The sequence below is a fragment of the Phalacrocorax carbo genome, chromosome 6 (genome assembly GCF_963921805.1).
Source record: "Phalacrocorax carbo chromosome 6, bPhaCar2.1, whole genome shotgun sequence".
Lineage (NCBI taxonomy): Eukaryota > Metazoa > Chordata > Aves > Suliformes > Phalacrocoracidae > Phalacrocorax > Phalacrocorax carbo.
This window is the reverse complement of record NC_087518.1, coordinates 1,821,046-1,843,209: the sequence shown is the minus strand read 5'-3', so window position 1 is coordinate 1,843,209 and position 22,164 is coordinate 1,821,046. Positions and strand designations below refer to the sequence as shown.

At 45.0% G+C, this 22,164-nt stretch overlaps 1 protein-coding gene across 2 annotated transcripts in view; it reads left to right on the top strand.

Moving 5' to 3' along the window:
* GRM7 (glutamate metabotropic receptor 7) overlaps positions 1 to 22,164 on the top strand; it is a 308,776-nt gene that overhangs the window by 92,130 nt on the left and 194,482 nt on the right. For both annotated transcript variants that reach the window (XM_064453417.1, XM_064453416.1), the window contains exon 2: positions 11,048 to 11,264. In XM_064453417.1, coding sequence (XP_064309487.1) covers positions 11,048 to 11,264 — 217 coding nt within the window. The remainder of the gene's footprint in view (positions 1 to 11,047; positions 11,265 to 22,164) is intronic.

Genomic DNA, 22,164 nt, shown 5'->3' with positions numbered 1-22,164 from the left:
GACAAGATCCTTTGATGCTTTGTTAAGATTTCAAATTCCCTCTCGCAGAGTACCATCTATTATTTTAATGCTGCTCTCAAGCTTTCATTCTATCAGGGCCAGAGCTAAAATATGAAGAGCTGTGCATTCTTGCATTGCAATGGATGGGCAGTCACCACTGATTTTTTAACTGATGTACCCTAGGAGGAATATTCTAGTTAGTATTGTAAAATCAATGAATATGCACTAGTATATATAAATGTGCTGTGCTGGTCATATCTCACCCGCCAGACCCGCAGACCAGCAGAGCTTTATCGCCTTGCTAGTGTACGAACGAGCCAGCTAAAATTTTTAACAAGTTACACACTTCACTTCAACACATTGAGTGCTGAAGTTTCATAATAGTACATGTTCCTTTGTCTTTGTTGCCAATAATCTCTCTGGTGCAGTAGAGAAATAGTTCTGTTTGCAGGTGGGAGCTGTAAGAGGTTCTCCACACCTGGATGCGTGTGCTGCGTCAGCTGGGGCAAGTCTGGGGTTCTGCCTGTCTGCACGCGTCCGTATGTCGGGGGCACGGGCCCGGCCTGCGCGCGGGAAGGAGCCTGTGCCTGTGCCTGCATCAGGGGGTGCAAATGCACCTCCGCGATATGCGAAGGGAGGCAAAGGGATGGTGGAGTTTGAAGCCCGCCAGTCCTCGGCCGTGCGCGTCGCCGGCGCGCGGTGCTGGGAGGGACCGGCTGCGCGGCCGGGGCTGCGCAGCTCATCGGCTGCTGGGGGGACTGCTGGCTTCTGGGCAGCCTTCCCTCAGAGTGAGGAACGCTCTTTATATATCCAGGGCTAGAAATAATAATACTAAAAAAGTAAAAACTGAATTTTGGATTTAATATTATGATACCAAAATATAGAGAAAACAAGAGACATTAAAATCTAATATAAATAAAAACTAATTTTACTTCTGAGAAGTGATCACTTAGAAGCGATCCTCTTCATGATCACAAAAACACAACTTTGTGCCCAAAGAGGAATTTTGTACACAGAAATCGGGCAAGTGTGTATCTATAAAAACCTTTTTCCATTTCAGTGTAAATTCAAATACTGATTTCTGGGTCATTTTTTGCAATTTTTTTCAAGTAATGTTTCGAAGCGAAGCAAGTCCCAAGGTACAACAACCTACTGGGAAAATTAACAATTCAGATGATAACGGCTGGTCTTGCAAACACAAATAATACCTGCAAACAAAAAGAACCTTTGTTGTTGTTGTTGTTGTTGTGGGTGTGCTATAACGCAACAGCTGACAAATGTTAAAGAACACGATGGCTTTTGTTAAACAGAGGAACGTACATTTTGTCTCTTAAAGGCGTAGTCTTCCATAGGTAGGAAGCTTTTGTGTCCAAGCTACAGCAGAGGCTGAGATTTTTATTTCGGTAATCCTCTAAAGGGCACGAAGTGAAAGAACAGTCGAATTCCACTTGGGCCTCACCTATTTCTAAAACAATGTGCAATATTGGCAGCGGTGTTGGAGTCTTACTCTGCCTTCCTCAAAGGTGTGCTATTTTTGTGGTAGCGGTCCAGTGGGAACTGTGCGTTTTGGCACAGCTTGGTCCAAAGGTTTGAATGAATTATTTTTAAGAATCAGAAACTTTTTGAATTGGTTCATCGACTCTGCTCAAAGGAGTTTGATTATAAAGAATGCTCTTTGCCCACAGAAGAGGTTATTAACCTGTTAACTTCAACAAAGGCGCTTTCTGGAGCTGTAAATCTCAAAGCATCCAGCAAAGTAGGTTATATCTCTATTGCTGCCTCATGACTTTGTTTGCTTCTCCATTTGCAGTCAGTCTTTGAGCAGATCTTTGGTGGCTGCGTGCTTTATATGAAGATAATGCAGGTGGCCTTGCCTCAGGGACCAAGTCCTGGAACTGCAACCCACGCGTTACGCTACCCACTTCGCTCTTGTACCTCCTCCTACTGCACAGTAGATAAGCGCGACTGGTAGGACTTTTTGTTTCTCTAGTTTATTGATTCAAGTGTTTTTACTGTCTTATGGTGGTGTGGAAGAGCCAGGACTAGCTCTGCGGTCAGGTGGGAGCAGGTTAAAGTGCCTGCGGGCACAAGGAATGGGAGAACTTTGCTCTGAGAGGAAGGCAGTGTCATGGAAGAGATTGTTCTGAAATTTCATTTATGGAAGAGAAGTGATGGAGTAGTCATCACCTGTATACGCATACAAGACTTGTGTATCACACAGGGATGCAGTGAGCCTGTAGGTCCATTATAAGTTGACGCAGTACAAGAATTTGTAGATCTTAGCCACTCGGAATATGTTTAGTGAGACACGGGTATCTGTCTTTGTGTGCCTGAGCACACAGTGCACAGATTGGAAAAATGGAAGTATTAAAGATAACAGTATAAATGGACAATTCTTAATCCACACTACGTAAACTTGTTGAGACAGGTGTTATGTCCTTACTTGTTAGAAGGACAGTATTATTTACAGCCAGAAAAGGAGATGAGGTGCTTGTTTTCATGCTGAGATTAATTTTAAATTTGTGGATCCTTGTTTCAAGCCATCTATCCAAGGATCGTTCAGCATTTAAAAGCTGAGAGGTCACCTCGTTCTTGGCAGCTGGAAAAGCCTGAGCTATGCCATGAGCTCATGGGTGGCACAAGTAGACCTAGTTGTAGGGCGCAGGTCATCACGATGAAATATAGGGGCATTTCATATTTAGGGACACCTCTCATTTAACTGTGTGTTTGTAATTTTTTTCTTCCTACCTCTGAGTTGCCAAAGTGCTCCCATGAGCCACGTGGACAGTGCGAATTGCTGTAATTATTGTTCCCTTAATTACTAGAATTATTTTTTTCTGGAGTAATTCATACAAGTACTTTCTTAGTCTAGAAAGGAAGCGGGAGAGACCTTGTAGACGTGGAAAATACTCCCAGCTTGCCAATATTATTCAGGATGTCTTTCCACTTTAGTGCTGTGACAATTATGCTAGGGAAGAAGGTTGATTTATGTGCCTGGAAATGAGCTCTTTCATATGCTCTTTTCAGGTTTGAAATAAATTAAAAGAAATTCTAACTAAACGCGTTTAGTTAGAAGGCCGGTTATTTGAGAAACCCAAAATAGCATTGGAGGTGTTTGTTTCAGTTGTGGATTGCATCCATTATAAAATTGGTAATAAAGGACTTGTGGATTTTAAAAGGTCCTATTAACCAGAAGCATTGCTCTGGAAGCACGACGGTACATGTGTTGCGCTGTATTGTTGGGACATCAGAGCAGTGGTGCATCGCTCTCCTAACAGCTCTGTTAAAGTCTATTACTGCACTGTTCAATTACAGTAAATCCTTTAACAGGACTGGCCTTCCCTCTTAATTTCCACCCAACAATCTGCATGGAGCTTCTAATGTTTATTCATTACGTATTGAAACTGAAGTCTGTGCTGCACAGCAAGCTAATTCAGTGAAATGAAATTACAGATAACTTCTCCCTGTAGTTCCCCATGTTTTGTCAGTGCATTACCCTTCCTGACACTACTTTATTCTCCTATCACTGTAACTCTTGAATTATCTGATACTGAGAGGTCCACAAAGTAGTGACCTCATCCCGTTTGTCATTGACAACTTGCCAAGAACACCTGCAGTTCTCCGTGAGTATGGAGTTTTGCCATCCCTCTTGAAAATTCCCACCAAGAGAACCTTACGTGAGCCTTGGGAGCTCTGACATACATCCTCAACTGCAGATGCTGAGCACTTGCTGGGGAAAGCGGGATTTGCTCTTTGGTTGACTTGTTAATAGTCCTTGTGGTCTATAAGGTCGAGTTGAGAGAAGACCTATTAGCTGAAGTCAAGTGGTGCGACGGGGAGCTCGCACAGCGTGGCGAGGTGTGGTGGCACGGGCCAACTTGTATATCGGCAAAATTCATGCACGTGAACAGTTCATTGGGTTTGTTTTCTTAGTGTTTCCTGTGTTGCTCTTGAAGATATTTGCTTTATTAAATGCTCTTCTCCTCCTCCAGGCTCAGCTTCTCATTTGTATTTGATGTTGTTTATATTTGTATTTCTGCACCTTATCAAATATCTATCCAATTCCCTTGTAGGTGATTGTGTTGATCTCTAACACATCATTAGGAATTCACCGTGGGATCAAGTAAGAGAGGTGGTGATGTGAGCAAACAGGACCTTGTTTGAACACTGGTAGCTTTAGTAACTGGTAAACAGAGGGAGAGAAACTGAGGTGAACTGTAAATAGATTAATGGTCTTGAAAATGTTCTGTTATACAAATGCCCTTCTTTAGATGTGCTGCTTTTGTTCACCGCTCAGAAGAATTTGCTCTTGTGGTGTAACTTCTGCACGTAGCGGGTTTGCCGTATGTAAACACCTTACAGGCTGTGGCAGAGCTGTGCAGAAATACTTTCTATTGCTCTTAAAATTGATTTACATGAAAACTTTTTTTGTTAATTGTTTTGCCTCATTTTCTCATTGTCAACATTTGATTGTTGAGTATAAAAAACAGCTTGAAATGCACCACTTCTAAAATTCTATCATAAAACATAATAAGGAGGGATTATCGAAGCACTTTAGAAGGATTTGTTCTCATCATTACCTAAGACTGTTGGGAATATTATTCCCCAGTCTTTTAAGAGCCCTAGAGCAATAATTGCAGTAATATTTGTTTTCATATGCACCTTTCAGGACAGAAATAGGGCGCGTGCTGCTAGATTGACACCTCGAGAAAATCTACCCAAAGCTACCGATTTAGCAGTGTTTAGTCGCTGGAAGGGCTGGCGAGGAGGAGAACAAAAGGCAGAGACATTACTTGCTGTATACGCCCCCGTGTCGATGAGCTGGCCGCCGTGCCGCGAGGCCACCGGCTGCTGCAGGGCAGGCGAGACCCGGGGCCACGCACCCCCCCGCGGGTATCGGCTCCTGACGAAGTGGAGCCGATTTCCTCTGGCCTAGTGGAAATCCGCAGGAAGATTCATTCCTATTACCCTTGCAAGCCTTGAGTCATAATCTGATCTTATTTTGTCTTGGGTAAAATTTTCTTCCTGTTTGAAACAAAGTGAAGATGAAGAAAGCACAGAGGAGTTTTGCCCAGAGAAAACCGCTGGTTAGAAACTTCAGATAATTTTAATTCAAGGCAATGAAAACAATTATATGCAGTTCACAGGATGCTGAAGCTGTTTGTTATGCAATTTGAGATGTAAATGGTGAACAAAGAGTAGTTGTAGTAACTGATGATTAAATCCTGACACGATAGGTTTCTACATGAATAAAATCTGAGACCTAAACAGATTCGAGATTGTTAGTCATCCATCAGTTCACACCAAAGAGTTTTGCAGCCAAGTGAAAAGTCTTCAAGCATCTTATTTTTGTGAAGTTAAGTTATTGGCAGGATTTTGCAATTTGTGTAGACTGACACTGCTCTGCCAAATGAGATGAGTTCAAGAACCTTTATCAAAGTAGGGTATTTTTTTCTTCTATTGTCAGAAAATCATATCAATAAAACTTAATAGGAAGTTGAAAGTAAAAATGCAGCAAACTGTGAACTTAATATTACCCTGGTGGGAGCTCATTAATATCTCAACAGGTGTACTCATGCATTATCTTAATTGCGCACGGTCCTTCGGGAAATTGCCTTTTCTGAAGCTCTCTGACTGCTGTCATTCGGTGAGTTGGGTTCAGGTGCACCATTTTATTAATCTTTTAATAAGTTACGGAGAAGATGTAGCCTAACTCGCATTTGAAGTAGCATAGTAGCAAGTAATTATTTCTGTGCTTCCGCTGATTTGCGAGGTTGTTGGCCGGGCAGGGGTAGGAGGGCGCGGGCCGTAGGCTCAACGCGTCTGGCGGTTACGGCAGCTTTGGAGGGAGCTGGCTTGTCTCCTGGCACTGGCTCTCTTGCGCGTTTCCAGTCGAGACGCTTGGCTAGCAGCTCGGAGCTCGCCGCTTTCTGTCGTTTTGCTTGAAGAAAAGGGTCTCCTGAACAGCGAGAGGAGGAGGAGGGTACGGGATGAGGTGATAATACAAAATAAGTTTGAAATGAAGAATTGGAAAAACAAGTTTGTATTTCTGTTGCTTTTTACACTGAAAGATGCGGTTCAAACCCATTGCTGGAAGATGTTTGATGTTGCCAAGATGTTTGATGTTGCCAAGAGTGACTTAGGAGACCGTCGGAGAGGCATGTTGATCCTCGGTGTGTTTTCCGCTGTGGCTTTTGGTGCCGCTGCTCACAAAAACAGCCCTGCTTTTCAAAGCAAGACAACCAAGTGCGACCCAGAGAGAGCTTTTCATTAACAGAAGAAAATGAAATAAATGAAGAAGAATGTTCAATGTTAAAAATAAATTAACTTTATTTAATCACTGACTAATGCGATGTTCCCAGCATTAATCATTCCCTCTTACTGCAATCAGAACATCAGCCAGGCAAATGACACGTAGAACTCCTGAGTGTGATGTTTGCCATGGTCCTGTAAACACGAAGGCTGCCTCCAGGAAAATCTACCTCCCACATCCGTGATCTGCTTACTCATCTGCGGAGACCTGGGCGTCCTTCCGAAAGCTGCGGCTCCAGCCGTGTCTTGCCGTGGCGGGGCAGGCTCAGGAGGGTGCCCCTTCGGCCGTCGCCGCCTGCCAGGCAGCACACGAAGGAGGACCACAGGCTTTTCTTGCTCACAGCCTTGCTGCCTAAGGGGCCAGGGGGATTTTTCTCCCCTGCGTGTTATGGATCACAACTCTTCTGCCAAGATGTTAGAGCCATTTGGAAAGCAGACTAAAATTCCCTGGAGCTTTTTGATGTTTCAAACATGTTTCAGAACAGAAAATAGAAAAATGTGATGGAAGAGAAAGCCTCCTTCTTTAAACTAAAGATCTGAATGTGAGAGATCGATGACAAATAGCAGGTTTTACCAAAACAAAGGAAAAATAGATCAGTAAAGAGACAAAAAATATTTATTTGGTTAATTAAAAAATACTAACCTCATTCAAAATACTCTGTGCTGTGATCCTGACACGAAGGCATTGCAATGCTTGCTGGGTTTGTTGACAGCCCGGTTGTTCCCATGGCAGCGGGATGTGATGTTTAAACTGGACCCTCGCAGGACCAAATGAGTATGGCTTAAGAAAAGAGTGATGTGTTTAAAAACTTGTCAAAAATGGGGAAAGCTGTAGGGAAGGGGGAGTTCCAACCTTTTTATTTTGCCAGCCTGAACCGTATCAGCAGCTTTCAAAAGGAAAACAAAAGGCTGGCAAGGATTGCTACCTCTGAGAGGACGTGTAGGGGGCACGCTAGGCAGCAGTAGGACACCTTTACTGCTCAGGCATCCCTGGCGTCGTCGTTCTGTGTTTCACTCCTTCATCTTGCGTCTGCGTGCGAACAGGAGGCTTCCCGTTACAGGGCTGATGGTTCAGCGCCTTTCTGCAGCGCTGAACATGGGTTTTATGAATGGATCACGGTAGAGAAGAGTTGGCTATTAAACGCCAGCTATTTAGTAAAACTGCTGTTTTACGTGGATACCTTTACTAAGACCTTTTCTGCACCTTCAGAACTGAAATCCAGTCTGTGTGCATCCAGCCACTGCGCTCCTGGCCCCTGGGGCAGGTGGTTTGCTTGTGTGATGTGAGCTGGGAGGCTCCTGCCCTGAGGGGGAGGCCTGTGCCAGTGTGTGTTCAAAGGTGGACCAAGGGGAAGAATTTAATGATGGGAGAGTTTTCAAATTATAGCCCTTCCTTCTTGTTCTCCCTTGCCCCCCCTTTACCCCCCCCTCGCATGGTGAGACCATCTTCATCGTCTTTGGGAGCAGAAAACTGAAGTTTGGCCAGCTTTGGTTTGGCTCTTGATGACTTGGGTCAATCCATTTTTATTTTCAAGTGGACTTTGGCATTCACAGGCGCCGAAGGTGCATGTCTGTGAGCTTACCTGGTGAGCAGCCATCAGCACGCAGCAGCGCTGTATATGTTGTCTTTTGGATGTTGGTCTGATTGGTGCAAGCCTGTGAAGAGATCTCAGAGAGGAGAGGGTGCCTGGCCGCTGCGACTTGACCGGAGTTAGCACCGTGGTGTCTTTTTCAAACTAAAGTCACTCTCAGTAAAAACAAAACAGTAATGCGGAGGCCCAGCTGGTGTGAAGCACGGGAGAAAGGTTTTCAGCCTGGTCCGTGGGAGGTTTGTCCGTATCCAATTGGGTGTGAATGTTAAAAAAACAGAAGAGAAGAAGGAAGGATGAAGTGTTAGATTTTAGCTGATGCCCAAACTGAACATCTGTTTGCATCTGGGATGTGTGTGTGGGAAGACGTGCGTGAAGGGAAAACGTCTTTCCTAGGGGTAGCGTGCTCTGACATACTGGACAAAGTTGAACCCTACTGGCTGCAGTCTAACTGTAACCATTTAAGTACTTTTCTCCCTGTAGTCAGACAAAATCTTATGAAAATTCTACTCCTCATACATATAATTTTGTTGCTTTTAGATATCCTGCAAGAAACACTGGTTAAAACCCCCAATATAAACTTTATATACCGCAAGTGATTGAAACAGCCAGAAGTGGTTAATATTTTATGGGCAGAGGAAAAAGACTAAAAAAACCAAAAAGTCTCCTAAGTAACACAAGCAACGGAGGAAAATCTGTAGAAGCTTTGCTTTTCGTAAATGTGCAGAATATCCTCCTTTTGATTTTTAGTTGAAAAAGCAGTTGCTGGCAAGTTGGAATCCATACACTTGCCACAGATGATAAAAATCATATTTTATCCTTTCCTTTGTTTATAATTAAACCCCAGCACTCGGCTATCTCAGGACGGCTCTGTGTGTGGGACTCTATGTTGTGTCTCATTAATAACGGGTATACAGCACCCATAAAGTCAGCCTGGTTAACTGTTCCACTTAATACACCACCATCCAATGAATAGATGAATTAAGCTGATAAGCAGCTGAGCAAGCTCTGTTAACTGCTTTGTTCAAATGAGAAGAGAGCGAGCCTAAAATGTCACCAATCATTTATTCCAACAGCAATTGCAGGCACAGACAAATGAGGAATTTCAATTATTTTTGATGGCCGGAGTGCCCAGCATTTTCTGTGCAACCGCAGGAGTTGGTGTTAGCTGAAAGTCATCCCCAAGGTAGATTAAAAATAAAGAACCCTGATAAATTGGTGTAATCGATCTGTTTGTCTTTGAGAGTGGTCCCCAAGCTTTCCTGGCCCCTAGGTGAAATACCGACCAACTAAATCACGTACCAGCGGTCATCACCATGCTGTGCTCTTCCCTGCAGTCTCAGTTTTCACTTTTTTAATTTTTCTGTGACTGGAAGGTCTTGCTGGCAACGTGCTGTCCACAAGCCACAGATCTAAACTAAATCTGGCAAGACTTTGTTGACGGCTGCTGTCTTGCATTAAAAACCTAAGGCATCCCAGCTTTCAGCTTGATTAGCCACCGCTGCGGCTGTAAAGCTAGCAGACGTGCAAAGGAGTGACACGACGCATCCAAAGGAAAGACCGCGCCAAGCGATAGGGGATTCACTTCTCCAACACGCACAGTGACAGCCCGAGCACCCGCTGCAAGCTTAAGCGTTTGTTCAGGTTTAATAATTCATAGCGAGCAAGAGCGGTGCTGCGCCTGGGCCCCCGTTCAGGTAGCTCCCTGCGCGGGGGTCTCGCCGGTGCAGGGCTTTGAGCAAGGACCACGGGCCGTGTCTCGCTCTAGGCCGATGCTGAGCGAAGCTAAACAGACCTTAAGTCGTGTGTTATGCTTTCTTATGGTTCTAGTAAACCAGTAGATGCTGCCTTTACAAACAGGAACACGTCTCAGTAAATGTTGGGGTATTTAGTAATTATGGGTGGTTTGGAAAAATTCACTTATCTGCTGGGTCTTCAGCAGCAATTTTGCTTTAGAGGTCTGCTCTTACTGTAGTCGTCGCTCATGTACCCAGGTGTACAGGTAGGCGTGCGTGCTGCGGAAATGCTGCGTTGGCTCCCACCTGCCACTGACCTCTGTGGGAACCGAAAGCCCCGAGCCCTTTGCAGCACTGAGCTGGGGAAATACAATGTTTATTCTTCTGAGAAGGCAGGAGAGCTAATAAAGGCTTGTAGGAAGGCTATGCAGAGACAGAATAGCAGAATGCAGATGTTTTGTGCTGAGGCATGAAATACTGACCTTTCCACAGTCCAGAACTCTCAAATTATTATACGTGATGGTGTTTATGTACGTTGCAAATCTTTCTTTTCCCTCCTTGGCATCTCAAGTGAGAATTATAGCCGGTTCCTTAATTTAAGGAACAGTCCCAGACTGTTACTCAAACAATTACATAATGTGTTTTGGGATTAACATGCTGTCAGCTTGATAGCTGCTTAGGGACCTTTGTTATCAAGGAGAAAATAGCCCCGAACAATATTCTAGTCTCTCTGTTATAAAAAGAGCCGTCGGCCTCCTTCGCTGTCTGTTGTGAGAAGGGAAAAGCAAGAGCTGGCTTGTCAAGGGCAGGCAGAGTTTTAGGACAGAGCTGAACCATGACCGGGCTGTCTCTGTGGGACAGAGGTGCCCACGCTCGGCAATCTCCGTGGCTGCTGTTCATCAGAAAGAATCAAAAATAAACATCCTTTTGTTTAAATCTGGAGTCACGGTTTAACGTTTAAGAGGTTCTTCATCCTCCAAAAACCGATGAAGGGCCCACCTGGCTTTCCACCCGCAACAGCGGGTATAGATTTAAACTGGGTTGCGTTCAGGATCCCCAGTAACCTGATGCTGGTAAAACCAGAACACCAATAAAAAGGTCACGCTAAGAAAAATGGTTTGTGTGCGCTGTATTTGATTAAGGTTGCCTGAAAGGAAGAAGTTATGAATGTGCACATATACAGTTGTTTTCAATTGATTAATGATTTATTTTTTTTTGTGTCACTTGAAGTCAATGAAAAGATTGTTTCTCTGGCTTGTACATTGTAAAGGAACATGGTGGAGAAATACAGATGGATACAATGAAGGCGAGCTGAGGCTCAGCTGAAGCTGACTGCGTTAGCTAACTGCTGCAAGAAGTGCAATGAGTATATGAATATGTATATTTATCAGAAATTATTTTTTTCTACAGATCCCACAAATCAGTTATGCCTCAACTGCACCAGAGTTGAGTGATGACAGGCGCTATGATTTCTTCTCACGCGTGGTTCCTCCAGATTCCTTCCAAGCACAAGCAATGGTGGACATTGTGAAAGCTTTGGGATGGAATTATGTGTCCACTTTGGCATCTGAAGGGAATTATGGAGAAAAAGGAGTCGAGTCCTTCATGCAAATTTCCCGAGAGGCAGGTAGGCACCGCCCATCCTCCCTCCAGCAAATGCTATAGAAGTAATGAATGTTATTTTGTACCAACTGTTACATTATTCTTCTAGAACATATATTTGATTCTTAAAGTCGTTCCGGTTCTTTGCGATGCCTCTGTAATGGCTCCTAGGCACTCTCATTCCGAAATTGCTTATGGAGCTTCAGAGAGTTTGAAATCTTAGTGGTTTTCAATCATTTCTGGGGAAAACAGAAAGCCCTGAGACTTATCAAGTTCCTACTATTCCAACGGACAGCATTATATTATGTTGACGTGACAGATTTTAAAATGCTGAGCTTTTATCTCTCCACAGCTAGAAATTATGTGAAGACTGCTTGTTACCAGCCATTGACTTGTGTCATACCATCGCTGTTCACCTTTCACATCGCTGCCTGATTCGTATTGCTTTGCTTTTAGCATTTCTCTTGACCAGTTCAGTTGAGGAAATTCATAATCTTTTACCTGAAGGCTCAAAGGTTACTGGTCTGGGATATGGAGGCAGCCAACTCAGCAGTACGGTGCGAGGCACATCGGATCTCTGGTGGGATACACCGTGTTTTTCTGGCCCCTGGCTCCGTTTGGTGGTGTCCCAAGAAGGCCAAATGGTTGAACAATGCCATTGTCAGCGAGAGGCGGTCCGAGAGGACAGGGAAATGCTGTGTCTTGTGCTGCATCGGGCTTACGGTGTTGAGTTGAACTATCATAATCTTGTGGACAGAAATCTCTAATTTTACAGCTTGCTTTCCCGTTCTGGTGTAAAACATAGAGCAGACCTGTCTCGAAAGTGGGACTGCCGTGTCAGTGCGCTCGTGCCCTTATGCTGGTAACTTATTCTTCTGGGTTAATAGATCTAAATTTCCCCAGAGATGCCAGAACATTGGAGGACTTTAGATGGCCCTTCAGGGAGTAGAGGTATAAATCCATGGCGAGTTGATTTGCCATCCAGAGTCATAAAGGTTTGAAAATTGGAATATATGAGGTTGTTTCCTGTCCTGGTAAGGAAGAATAAGTAGACGATGTCATTCGTTATTGGTTGATATATGCAAGTCCCACCTCCAGAAGCGTACGATGTTATATCGTGTTTGGGAACCCATCATCATCATGATGCAAGAATAAGCTCTGACGTGTTCCCCAGATGAACTCGCAGATCTCCCACCCTGTAACTGCCCTGGCATTGCGTTAAATAAAAACAGCGTCACGCGATGCGCAGTTCACCGACCGAATTACATAGATCACCGGCCAGGTTAGTAAGTGCACGAAGGAAAAGGACGAGGAGAGGGCAGGCGCTGCTCTGAAGCAGCCATCGGAGGTTCCCATCTCCCCGGTGGTTGCAAAGCTGGTTCCACAGCGTGCGCTCCCCTTTCGCAGGTTGCCTGCGTTACCTGCGAGGTGGAGCACCAGCTCGCTCCCGAGCTGCCACGGTGCAGCTGATGGATCCTCTTGGCAGCATCATCCAAGGAGTGGGCGGAGAAGGCGGCTGCGCTGAGGAGAAAGGGGCTTTAGAGAGGGGAATCCGGAATTGTTTCATTATGTTGATATCACCGAAGGAACCTGTATTTGCATAAATTTGTCTTTTCGTTCGAATGCATATTTATGTGGCATTAAAGGAAATGGTTTTGGATTTAATACTGCAGGAAGTGACAAATGCCAGTGTTCATTATAATTTAAAATTTACTTTATTTGCAAATATCCACTGTTGCAAAATCATACCAGAAATGTGTTCTCTATGTCAAGGACAAACTCTAGCTGAATAATACTCTATCATTTCATAGACCTTCTGTAGAATTAAATTAATGCTAGGAGCTGTTCATGTAGCCAACATGTAATTCCACATCCTTCATAAAAAATAAAGCACAAAACCAAAAGAATACCCTGCTTCAAGCAGCTTTGCCTGTGGGGTGATGGAGGTCATGCCTCCAAGATTAAGAGAATAACAGGGAGAGTGCATAAAGTTTTTTTTCATACCCGCAGCCTGCCTTGTCGGGAAACTTGGAATAATCCAGCCCCCGGCGCTACCTCCGATGCAGTGCAGCCGCTTTTTCTCCTTCGGGCTGCGCTGGAGATTTTTTGTGTTACACAGATAAAGCTTAGGTGAAGTTCTGAGGGGATTTAATGCCTGTCAACAAATTCCCTGGCTTTTAAACATCCCGTGAGGCGTCAGGAGGTCCTGTTGCCTAGCTATTTAACGGAGCAGAGCTGCCTGGAGATACAGGTCCTGATCCCCTACGGGGAAATGGCACCTTGTCCCCTGACTCCGGGGGTCGGCTGTGACCACCCCCCAGGCGCTGTTTTGGGGGGTCGCGGTGCAGTGGGACCCGCCCGTGCTCTGGAGGGGATGGCCTTGAGGGCGCAGCGGTTTTGGGGGTGCTTCCCTGGTGCCTGCTGTGGCTGTGCCTCCTTGGGGGCCTTTTATGCGAGAGAACTGATTAACCAGGCTGTCCAGTGACTGCTGTAATATCAGGGTTTGGAAAGAGCCTCCTGAAGAAGCAACAAGCAGCAATAATTTTACCGACTCGTGGCTGTGGTGTAGCTAGTAGCTCCTTGATCTGTCTATTTGAAAACGTTTGGGTGGTCAAGATCCACCTGCCTGAATGTGTGAAGTGAGCAGTCCTCTCTAATGACGACGGGAGGTTTCACGGGATAGAGAAGTATGACCAAAATCGGTGTGCTTTAAGTGTTAATTATATTTAAATGGGTCCAGAGATGTGTGGCCTGAGCGAGGTGTGTAATTACGCGGCATGTGCCGCTGTAACGCTGCGGGGACGGGGGGAAGGGATGGGAGCACGCTCGTGACCACCCTGGCGCTGCCACGCGAGTAGACTGACGTGGCGCTTGGGGTGCCGATCAAAACTCGCGCTAATTAGAAAAGTCATGCCAGAAGCAACAGAAATGCAATAGCAGGGGGAGGAAGTTTTTTTTTTCCTGAGTCAAAATATCCGATTGGGCCTTCTGGAAATCAAGGAGGCTGTGGATTCCCTGTTCTTCCCAACTCGAAGGGCATACTCAGCGTACCCTGCAGGGATGTGGGGAGGGTGGACAGGAGAGGGGTTTAAGTGGTAAGGCAGGGTTTGCCTCATGTTCCAGTTAGCTAAAACATGTGATGCTCATCAGGACAAGTTGTGCCACGCTTAAAGCATAGTCCGTTTAATTTCTGTGCTTAGGCTTTGGTCTTGCTGAGGGTTTGGATGCTGCGTGGATTGCCAGAGTTGCCTGCTCAAGGCAGGCTTTGGTATGCAGCAAGGCTGCGGCGAGACGTTGCAGAAACCCCACGTCTCTGTGCAGGCAGACTTGCTGCTCCCCTGCTCTCAAACCCAGGGGCCCAGCATGCAAATAAATAAATAAATGAAGCAGTGACACAATAAGCTCTGTAGCCCAGTGCAAATGAGGGAATGCAATAGGTGCATATATAGCTCTGGAGTTTTTTAATCCTGGTTTCATCATGCTGCCCGGGCTGCAGTTTGCTGTTTGAGGGATTTCAGAGCCCGTGTGAATCCTGCCCCCTCCCGTGACCCCCTTTTAACGAGCAGGACAACAGAGCTGGAGAGGCCTCAGAGCAGGTCCCTGTGTCGGTTCTCCCCTTCGTGGCCCTTAGGACCATGTGCCAGGAGCAGGAGCAGCCCCGAGCGGAGGTAACTGGTGGAAGCGTGAGACACGCGGGCGATGAGCAGACACCGCTGGCTCTCAGACAACTGCCTTGTATCTCATAACCAGTGTGTTTTGGCAGAAAAGAGGATTTAGTCCATAGGTACCAGCACATTTGCTGTCTTTGGCCTCGAATCTGTAGCAGTTAATTATCCTAAATCCAGTGTCTTACCCAAACTTGTTTCTGATCCAGCCAAGATCTTAGGAATTGTGAGGATGAGTAGAAAGTGCTATCCTTGCTTAGTTTTCAAATATGCTCTAGCGTATAAAGACTTTGCATGATCCTTTGAGTTAATAATTCTTCACAAAGTGACTTCCATTATGAGTACTTCAGGCGAGTTTGAATATGTCATTGTGGCAGCAGATGAAGATTTGAAACATGCTCTGCAGTCTCTGGGATTAATAAATTAGGGGAATGGTCTAATTATGGAAAATCTAAAGGACAATTTCAGATTATTAATGAAACTACTGAATACTTGAATTTCAGATATTAATTCATCTTTGATTTTTTTTTTTTTAAGGATTCATCTGTACCAGAAGGTTAATTGCTATCTGTAAGAAATATATATATTGAAGTCGTTAGGAAAAGACCACTTGAATGCCTCCTAACAGATAAATGAAAGATCTAGTATGCGTTTATTCATCATCTTCTCTTCAAAAATCACCCATTTTCACAGATGAGTACACCGGCTGCTTTGCTTGTCGAGACCGCGGTGCTCGCTCCAGGGGCTGCAGCCCAAGCGGTGCAAGGGCGGGGATGCCCAGCCCCGCAGGCCCGCACGTCTCCCACCTCTCCCCCTCTCTCCTGCCTTTCCGTAGCTCCCTTGTCCAACTCCGTCTCAGGAATAAGCGTTTCCACTCAGCAAGGCCGATCCCGAGCACGGTTCTGCTTGTTTGCGCAAACCAGGCCTGTTGTGGTGCACAGAGCAGCGCGCCAGTGATAGAGTATCTTAACCTACGCGCTACGAGTTAATTAGTTTAGATGATGATGTTCTCAACCATTTGGAAGGGCCGGAGAAGAAAAATTCCAGAAGAGCATGTCGTCTTCCTCTGGGTACTAAAGACATGAAAAAAAGAGAAGGATTAAAGCTCTTGTACCAGTGCGCTGATATGATTATATGTACTGAAGTTTCTTCTGAAGACTTCTGGTTGCGGTGTCGTATTTGTTAAAAGGCTATCATTGCCCTGACAGAACAAAGAAGTGGAATAGACTTTAATCGACTTTAACATAGGGAGCAGAATACTTGCAACAGTCTTTATCTTCTTTTCTCCTTTCCTTCGCTGAAGACTTTTTTTTTGCAATATTAATTTCTTCAATTCTTCCGTCTCCGTGGTCCTCGAGCGCTGCTGTTACGTAAGGCTGAGAACATCTGCATGCAGCAGGGGTGGCCTAGATGCACGAGCTGCAGGAGCCAAATTCCCTCAGAAACAGAAGAAACATCAAAACACATTCATTGTCAGGGCGAAGAAGAGACCCCTGAAATTGTTAATCCTTTTCCTTACCCTCAGAAGGAGAAATTTTTTTCCAGCTGTGTTACTGAACACTATTTATTTTCTATCCCCCCATTTAAACTTGAATTTCCTTTTAATCTTGTTTTTCCCAGCTTTATATTTGCTAGTAAAAACCATAGGTATGCACACACACACGCACACCTATACGAGGCACGTTGCCCTTACGTCTAGCAAGTGTCGCTCCCTCTAAATCAGATGAACCACTTTTTTTGCATGCCGTTACCTGTGCATTAACGAGTACAAACTCCTAATGCATCGGTCGCTTTACAAATTAGCTGCATCCAATTAAATACCTCCTACAGAACGTGTTTTCTATGGGCTTGTTATTGGTAGCAAGGACAGTTTTAAACATTTTTAGCCACTTAAATGTGAAAATATGAGGTTTTTATAAAGCCTCGATATTTGTTTTCTACCCTGGTTTGTGTTTCTAAAAAGATCTGAATCTTTTTGATTCCGGTTTTTGGTGATCTGAATAACCTCATGATATTTCCTGTGAAATCCTCAACATGGTATATCGTAATACGGAGTCCTAATTCGGTACCTATCTTCTGTGGAAGCTGACCCTGTTAAAAGCCGAGAGCTGCTGTATCATCCCTCGGTGACTCACGCAGTGTCTGTGTAGGCTCCTGTAGGCCTGTTCAGCTGCCTGCGATGATCCTGAATCTGCATTTTTGTAACCGAACTTAATTTTGATGCTGTCTGTTGGGAATCCCATTAGCACAAATTAGTACCGGATAACATGAGAGAGTTAAATCATTGCTACAAGGGAGTTGTACGACCGCCTGTTTAAGAAGGGAGAGGAGGCTGTTCCGTCGGTATCTGTCAAATAGAGTACCGATTCCCATTGCCAAAGACAAAATTGTGGGAGGTTTTTTTGTTTTTTTTTTTTTTTGTGTGTGTGTCTTTGTCGTGCATTCTGATGTTAATGAAACATCTCTCGTTTTCTTGGTCCACTAAAGCCCTACTGAATGGGTTTAGAATGCTCGTCACAAGGACCAGTCAGTTTACAAAGTAACCCAAGGTTAAAAGAAGCCCCAAAATTAGAAAGGAAGGTGAAAAACTTTAGTAACATCGCTGCGATGCCCTGCGGTGGGCAAAGATCGCGTCGGCTATGGTAATAAATAGTTACGATTTATTAGTGAAGCTTTTGCACGACGTACTGGCAGTGGGTGATACCACACGTCATCCGACGATGCCCAAAGCGTATGACCTATGATTTCTTTGTGGCAGCTAACAGAACCCAACCTTTAACAGAGCTACTGTTCAGATACTCATTTGAACGAGTCATTGTCTTGGAAGAAGACGGGCTGAGGTGTTGTGCTGTCCACCGTGACCCCTATTTATTCATTTAGCTGAAGGAATAGCGTTTTGCAAACTGTGTTCCTTGCATCTCCCCCGCCGTGCCCCAAGTGACGGAGACCCTCTGTAGCGTTTCAGTTAGAGCAAACGGCTGAGCTTATGTCTTGACAGATTGGGCTAGGGGTATAGTTTTGAAGTGCAGTCCAAACACCAGCCTAGGAAAACCAGTCTCAAAGTGGCGCTTAGCACGTATCTCGGGTGCTGCCGCTGCAGGGAACAGCAGCTCTGGGGAGGGTCGCAGACCCCCAGTGCTTTTGTGGGGTCTGAGGCAATAGAGCGTGGATTGAGGTTTATGGGGTTCCCCCAGGGCATTACTGGTCCTGCAGACCTCTCCCTCGGAGCTTTTCTGCCTGGTGGGCGGCTCGGTGTCCGCAGGCAGGGATGGAGGTCTCTGCGGGGAGGGAGAGGCGGCAGGGCGGCCTCTTTGTCTTTGACTGTGTTAAATAATTATACCTTTGGGTGGGAATGGCCTTTGTTCATTTACTTGTGAGACTGTTTTCTGGATCAAATACAGCAAAAATAAATAGATAAGCTGCTAATGAAATGTGAAAGTAATTTATATCCGAGCACTTCAAGTGGTTTCCATTTGTCCTTCTATTTTTCTCAAATATTCATGCATCTGTCCCTTTTGGTGTTCTGTTAAATAACAACGTTATGAAATCTTTTATTTTCTTTCCTACGTTTTGTCAAATAATGGATGCTTTGTCATTTCAGAAAAAAAAGTCAAGAAAAATTGCTTTCTAAAGTTGCGCCAACTTGCGGTGTGTGCTGCACTCTGCCAGGTTGAGTAGGTTTAATAGGATTTTCTTTGAATTCCAACCGATCTAGTAGAAGATGCGCTAGACCTGATCCTCAAGGGTGTTTTGGGTTGCATTTAGAGTTCAATAATGTGCTTCTGATCATGTAAAAGAGAGAGCAAAGTGCGTCTCTGTGAAGTAAACCCGTTCCTCTGCGTGCTCGGTCTGTGCTGCTGCGGCGTCCCTCGATAGCTCGCGAGCAGCGATGTCGTTTCGAGGAGTGAATGGGTGATGTCCTTAAGGTGATGGCTGGGCTTCCGACTTTCCTGTGGTATGGGGTAAAACTCGTTAGGTGCCTGGCTTCGATGTTGAGAAACTGTCTTTTTGGGTTATCAAAACACTGCGAAGGCGATTTTCATCTCTTCAGCGAGGCATCTTCCTACCTGAGACGTAGCAGATGTCCCAAGTCAGTTGGCTCTGTTTCGCTGCAGTAACGAAGAGCGATGAGATCCGAGTTGCCCTTTTGAAACATCTATTTCTCCCTCGGCTACTCAGGGGAGCGCAGGCACCAAATATAAATGTGTCATTAAAGAATTTGAATTAAAAAAATAGATCCAGTCACTGGTATGTATGTGATATATGTATTTTCCTATTTGTCGTCATCATTTGAAGATAAATACCTGGTGTAGATTTATAGAGCTCTTATGATCTCATTCAGGAAAGCAGAGAAGCTGCTGGGCGTTAGGAGCACATGGTTTGGGGACGTACCTTCCAGCACTGCAGCATCAGAAGCCCATCTGCCCGAATAATGTTATAATTCTGTGATGGATCTAACAGGGGTCTGAGTAATTCCTCCTTCTCAAATAGACTCCTGAAAAAAATCAATACAATAGAGTTTGGGGAGAAGGAAAGAGATAAAGATATGACATTATGATTACCTTCGCGTCTGCTTATGTGAAATCCGAGACCTGTTCCCTGCTGATACATGCAGGAACTTGCACTCTGTCCTCCTGAGTGATCTCGCACAGCCGGTTTCTTGGCAAAGTATTATTGGATAGCTGTAACAAGCTGCTATCGCCGTTATAGCATAAGTCGCTTTAATGATAAATATCTGCCTTTTTATGGCATTTATTGAACATTTGGAGATGGCGTTTCAAGGACAGAATAAAATTGAAACGGGCAATTCTTGTTACTAAACAAATAACTGCCAGCATCCTGTAAAAATGTTACCCCAAATTTAATAAAACATTGCTTCAGTGGTTACGTGAAAAAGCAGCACGTGGATCAGCGGAAAACACGCGACTGGTTTAGCCCTTGTTATTTCAAAGCAGAGACATGTATCGCTGAGCCTTTACATCCACCAGCGGAGCCGGCCGCTCCCGGGGAGCGCTGCTCCGTTCCGCGGTGCGCCTGGCCCACGCTGCACAACTGAAGGGAGTTGCTTTGGGGCAGCAAGTTAGTCATCCCAGCCCCGTTTTGTTCGTTTGTTCTTTGAAAGGTGTTCTGCGTCTCAAGGGTAACGCGTTCCTCCTGGTAAGGGTAGGAGGAGGGAGTGGGATCGGAGCGAGAGCATTCGTGTTCATTCTGCGTTCAGAATTGGGTCTTCTGTGTCTTTTGTGTCATCTTGGGTCTGAATCCCCCCCTTTGCTGGGAAGAATAGAAATTTGCTAAAAAACAGTAGTGGAAATATTAGGGGAAGGGACAAAATGTATGTTAACGTGCATCAGGAAGCTTGAGGAGAAGGTCCTAGTGAAGTGCAGAAGCGGACCGTTCTGGGGAGGAGAAGGGGAAAAGGAGCGAGTTCAGATTTACTGAACAATTAAAGGAAGGAAAAGCCTGTGGAAACAGCAAGACGGGTATGAGGATTAGGAGAAGGAGAGATGAAAAGCCATAAAATTGAAGGTTGATAGAGGTGGCTGGGGTTCGAAAGATGGAGCCATGGCGGGGGTTGGAATCTGTGGCTGAGGAAGACTTGCCATAGAGAGTAGGCTAGAAAATCACATTTGTTTCGCCCAAAAAACTAATAATTTCAGAAACAGAATTGACTTTGATTGTGAAAACGTAAAACTTCTGGGAGAAAAGATAGAAATTCTTTCCCAAGTCCGTTTTTTCCGCCGGCGGGGCAGTGAAGCCAGACTTCCTAGATGATTATGTCTGAGTGCCTTTGCTCCTCGCTGCACTTTTTCCCTGCTTCGCAGCCTACCCAGGGTGAGAAGCAGAGCCTGTGAATCCTGGCTCCCATTTCGCCTCCGCCTACGGTGCCTATTCCGGTGTGTGGTGCGAAGCGCCTTGTCAGTTTTCCTGAAGGAATAAAATGAATTTCATAAAAAGCTTGTGCAGAGGAAGCCCCTGCTGTCATTTTGACTTTCCCCATGGAAGATAGAAATATTGTGATTACACTGAGCTTTTCCCATGGGATACGTCTGTTTTGCAAAGTAGGATGAATTTGTTGGAACGTCATTTGGGACCAGCTCTAAATGCATTTCTGCACCTGAAAGGGTAATATATAACCGAATGCAGTAAGTTATGCCAGTTTCTGTCACTGAAATCCTGCAACCCAGGAGGAAACACAAAATATTGCCTCATCTTGTACCTTCCATACTTCACAGTCCCCCTTCGCTTGGTGCTAATGCAAAGAACAGCTTTCATAGCCATGGGGGAGTAGCAGCACATAAATAATTCCAAGATGCCTCTTCCATCACGCGCCCTCCCCTGCCTTCTTCATTCCTTATCCTTCCTAAGACAACAGAGGATGACAAACGTCCTGAACCCTTCACACTCTTGGAAGATGGCTTTCATGCTTTGCTGGTGATCTTCTGGGCATGCCAAAAATATTACCCGGTCTGTCTCTGAAGCTGTCTAAGCCTTCCTCAGCCCAGCTTCCTTGTGCAGGGGAAAAAAAAAATCAATGAGAGGAGAAAGTCACTCTAACGGGGTAGATGTACCCCGCTTTGCAACGCCATAGCAGGTAGGAAATTATGATCAATGGAGTTCATACTCTTTTCTTACACGTTCTTAGGAAAGTTATTTATCAAGGCAGCGTTTGAAATACCCAGACTGTTTGCTCTAGTATATTCAGCCAGGTATCTGAGCTGAAAATGTGAACTGCAATACGGCATTTTAAGTGGCTTACACATATGGCCAGGACATTGGGAAGATATATCTACTCAGTTTATATTGCAGGCTCTTCTGTTTCCTTTCCCTTTGGTGCTTCAAGATCCATGTATTTCCAGTCTATAAGGAATTAGGAAGCCATCTGGCTTGCTCTCATAATGGAGACTATTGGCATTATTTTAACACTTCACCAATGCACATTATTTAAACAAAAACCTCATGCTGACAGCACCCCTCCCTCTTTCCAGGCAGGTGCCTCGGCTGGTCCTGTGTCACGCGATGCTGCAGGTGTCTACAGCAGCGCTCGTGCCTGATGTACCAGCAGCAAATCACCCGGTGCCAATCACGGTGCTTTCAGTATTCCCTGTTCACGCCATTTTCGGCCTGTTAATAACAAAATGTTAGTAAAAAGGCAAATTATTCCATTATTTTATTATCGAGAAAGGATTTACCATGTATTTCACGGTGCAAACACGGAGGTGAAACAGGTTAAGCTCCGGGTAGCACAACGGCGACCCGAAC